This window comes from Populus trichocarpa, chromosome 17, assembly GCF_000002775.5.
Source record: "Populus trichocarpa isolate Nisqually-1 chromosome 17, P.trichocarpa_v4.1, whole genome shotgun sequence".
Classification (NCBI taxonomy): domain Eukaryota; kingdom Viridiplantae; phylum Streptophyta; class Magnoliopsida; order Malpighiales; family Salicaceae; genus Populus; species Populus trichocarpa.
Genome location: NC_037301.2, coordinates 11,618,625 through 11,621,996, shown reverse-complemented (window position 1 = coordinate 11,621,996; position 3,372 = coordinate 11,618,625). Strand labels below are relative to the sequence as shown.

The 3,372-nt window shown below is 37.6% G+C and overlaps 1 protein-coding gene across 1 annotated transcript; it reads right to left on the bottom strand.

The window, feature by feature from the left end:
• Positions 1–907: 907 nt before the first annotated feature.
• LOC112324715 (uncharacterized) lies at positions 908–3,103 on the bottom strand. Its single transcript, XM_024588883.2, has 4 exons — positions 2,697–3,103; positions 1,841–2,012; positions 1,465–1,691; positions 908–1,352 (listed from the first exon to the last, which is right to left on the bottom strand). The coding sequence occupies exons 1-3, from the start codon at positions 3,012–3,014 to the stop codon at positions 1,672–1,674; spliced, it is 510 nt and encodes a 169-aa protein (XP_024444651.1). The 5' UTR covers positions 3,015–3,103; the 3' UTR covers positions 908–1,352; positions 1,465–1,671.
• Between the last annotated feature and the right edge of the window lie 269 nt (positions 3,104–3,372).

Genomic DNA, 3,372 nt, shown 5'->3' with positions numbered 1-3,372 from the left:
GGGACATTTGTGGGAGAATTGGTACGCCCAAGAAACAATCAATCTTTTCTTCACAAAACCATTAAATTACGAAAGCACTATTTCTTGGAAAATGCACGAAAGCACTATTGCTTTGTTCTAATCCAATATTTACTGTGGAACTCCAGCTTTCATGCTATAAATACAAGGTCCATCATCCCCATTATATTGCACTAAAAAAACTAAAGAGAGAAAAGAAGAGAGGCCCTTATTGGAGATGAGATCTGCCACCAACTCAACAGCAGTAGATGGTACTCATGGGGGATTCTGGCATTGGAATTCACCGGTTGTTTACTTCTTTGTCGGTCTAGCGTTCATGCTGGGGCTAATCACAGTTGCACTGATCATTCTTGCTTGCTCCTACAGAAAATCTTTGTCCAGTTCATCAAGAAGCGATGCTGGAGATGAAAAACCAGCAAAACATGAGGAAATTCAGGTGGATCTTGAGCCAAAGATTGCTGTAATCATGGCTGGGGATGAGAATCCTACATACTTGCTCAAGCCTGTCTCTTGCAATTGTCCCAGTGAACAAGTTTAGGCTCCCAAACATCTAGATTCAAATAATGAAGACACCGTCCTTTTGTAGTTCTCTTTAATTTGTTTCGTAGTAATTCTGTTTGTGCTTTTTTTTCAATTTTATTTTTTTTGAAATTTACGGGAATATGTAAAATCACGAGTATAGAAATGAAACGTTGGTAATTAATTATATTTTGGGATTGCTCTGTTTACTGTTTCTTTGATATCATATTAGTGCAAGAATCAAGCCGTAACTCGTCATATTCGCTGAATCATCCATCTCTTTTCTTCTGAATTCGCTAAAACAGTTGATGCTAAAGAAAGCTTGCAGGAAGCTCTCAAACATTAGCAAGACAAGGGAAAGAGAACACTATGCAGGGAAATCTTCAACATTTATTAGTGCGTTAGAATGAGGTTGTTTACATTTATTCGTTTTTGAAATTAAAGCAGGCTATTGCTAGAGATGGCTAAGGGAGAAAGGGATGAGTCTGCTACCAAGGACTAGACAAAATAGAATGAAGAATCCTCTACTGATATTGTCAGTATGCTCTTCTACGGCTCATAATCATTCACACATCAAATGACAGCTATCTGACATGTTGGTTCCATAAAATTCAAGGTTTCACATCTTGATCAGCTTAATCTATGAGAAACTGGGCACCAGCTGTATAACCTGAAAAGCATATCTTTGAGGCATGAAATTTCCTCTGGGAATTGACATCAACAGGACTATTCCAAGTGTCATTCTTTTCACGGCTTCAAAGCATGCACGAGGCACAGAATCATAAAATCTGTTCATCCATAGTAACAACAAGATCCTGTCCCAGTGTTTCATACAAATTACTGGCAATCAATATAGAAATTCTTGGTATTGCACAGTCAAAAGAAAAGACAAAAAAAAAAAAAATGAATGACAATAACGTGCCTTACCTTTTAGTACTTTAGTCACTTGCCCGTCTTCGCTCGTAATTTCTCAAAAGTCAGTCTTCAAATTATACTATTTTAATAATATTGTAGCGTTCGCAAAACTATGGCTGACGGAAGGAATGAAAAATGTGATCTGATTTCTGTATTGGATTAGGTTAACGACAGGCGTGGCGGCTCAAAAACGTATTTTGATGCTGTTAGTGATAGGAATTAGCCAAGGAAAATTGAACCTGAAAGATCAGCACAAATAGAATAGAAACAAGAGTAAGTGAAAAGAGAGTGAGTGGTACTTTTTGAAACTTGGCCTGCAAAAGTCTAAAGAAGAGTGCTTTTCCACATCATCTTTCATCAGTTCGAGCAAAATACTATGCAACAGTACCTCCATTAATCCTTCTAGAGATAGATATTGACCCACATCTTTCTGTCTTCACACGTTTTAGCCATGCCGGCGTTGCCATGAAATGAACCATTTCATGGAAACGAAACATATATATGTCTGGCGAGTCTTGCTGGGAACAGAAACTATGCCGTCGCGTGGATATAAACAAAACCTGTAATTCCCAAAATAATTTCATTAAAAAATGATAATAACAACAAAATAATCACTTAAATTATTTTGTGAGCTTTTTTTTGCATCTTCTGCCTGATGAAGACTTGGCAGATACGGGTCTTCAATCAATGAAATTTAGTAGAACGACGAGTTTCTCACTGATTCAACTCATCTATGACCATGTGTTACTACAAGTTCTTGTAAAGGAGACTCAAATTTAGGAGTTCTAGAAAGTTTAGTTTAGTTTATTAGTTTTTATCGTTGTTGCTATTAGAGGATGAATCATCAAATGTTGTCGTTCTTGTTGTTGGATCATGGAAAATACACGGTTAAGGGATGGGAGAGGATCAAGTAACATTATCTGATCTCTGGTGTTTGAGTATGAATCAGACAAACCCATAAGGAATTGAATGACACAGTCTCGGTCATATCGATCATGAAGGATTTTTAATTTCCCACATACACAATCGGGAAGGGGGTCATAAATAGCAAGTTCATCCCACAATGCTTTGAGGTGACCAAAATAGGTGCTGATATTATCTTGGTTTTGAGATAAGCTAGCTAAATCACGTTTGAGTTGAAAAATTCGAGGGCCATTTTGATGGGTAAAACGATCCCTGAGTTCCAGCCACAATACTCTTGAATCCTCAACTAAAGCAAGACTAGATTTAACAGAAGAACTTACAGAATTTTGTAGCCACGAAACAACCAAGTCATTGCATCTCTCCCAAGCTTCAAAAAGAGGATCTGAGATATCAGTAGGTTTAGACAATGTACCATTAACAAAAGCAAGTTTGTTCTTCGCGCGAAGAGCTCGAGAAATCGCACGAGACCAACTGACATAATTATCAGCAGTCAAGAGTTCAGAAACGAGAGCAGCAGCTGGGTTATCACCATTCTCAATTCGGAATGGATTGAAAGGGTCAGAGAAATTGAGGTATTTGTTTTTGGGGTTTGTATCGTTGAAGGACTGAGAATCATTTTCTGTATGAGCGTTGGCCATTGATCGGCAGCTCTGATACCATGAAACAAAAGAATGTGAAATAGAGGAAAACAGAATTGCAGAGAGAAATTCCTCATGTATATTGAATGATGCAGCTCGTCCAATTATATACAGCAAGCAAAGAATATTCTAACTAACTTATCCCATGCAATGTCAACATTACCCTTTATGTACAGCTCATTACAGAAGCAACAAATAATAAGTAACAGAGTAACAGAATTCAGGTAACCATGCCATCCTTCTCTTTAGTGACGTGGGGAGGTGATGATTCATCCTCTAATAAGGAATCTTCTTCTCAAACGCAAAGGCAATTCTATATATATAAATACATGATACACCTAGCTAGCTACCTCATTTC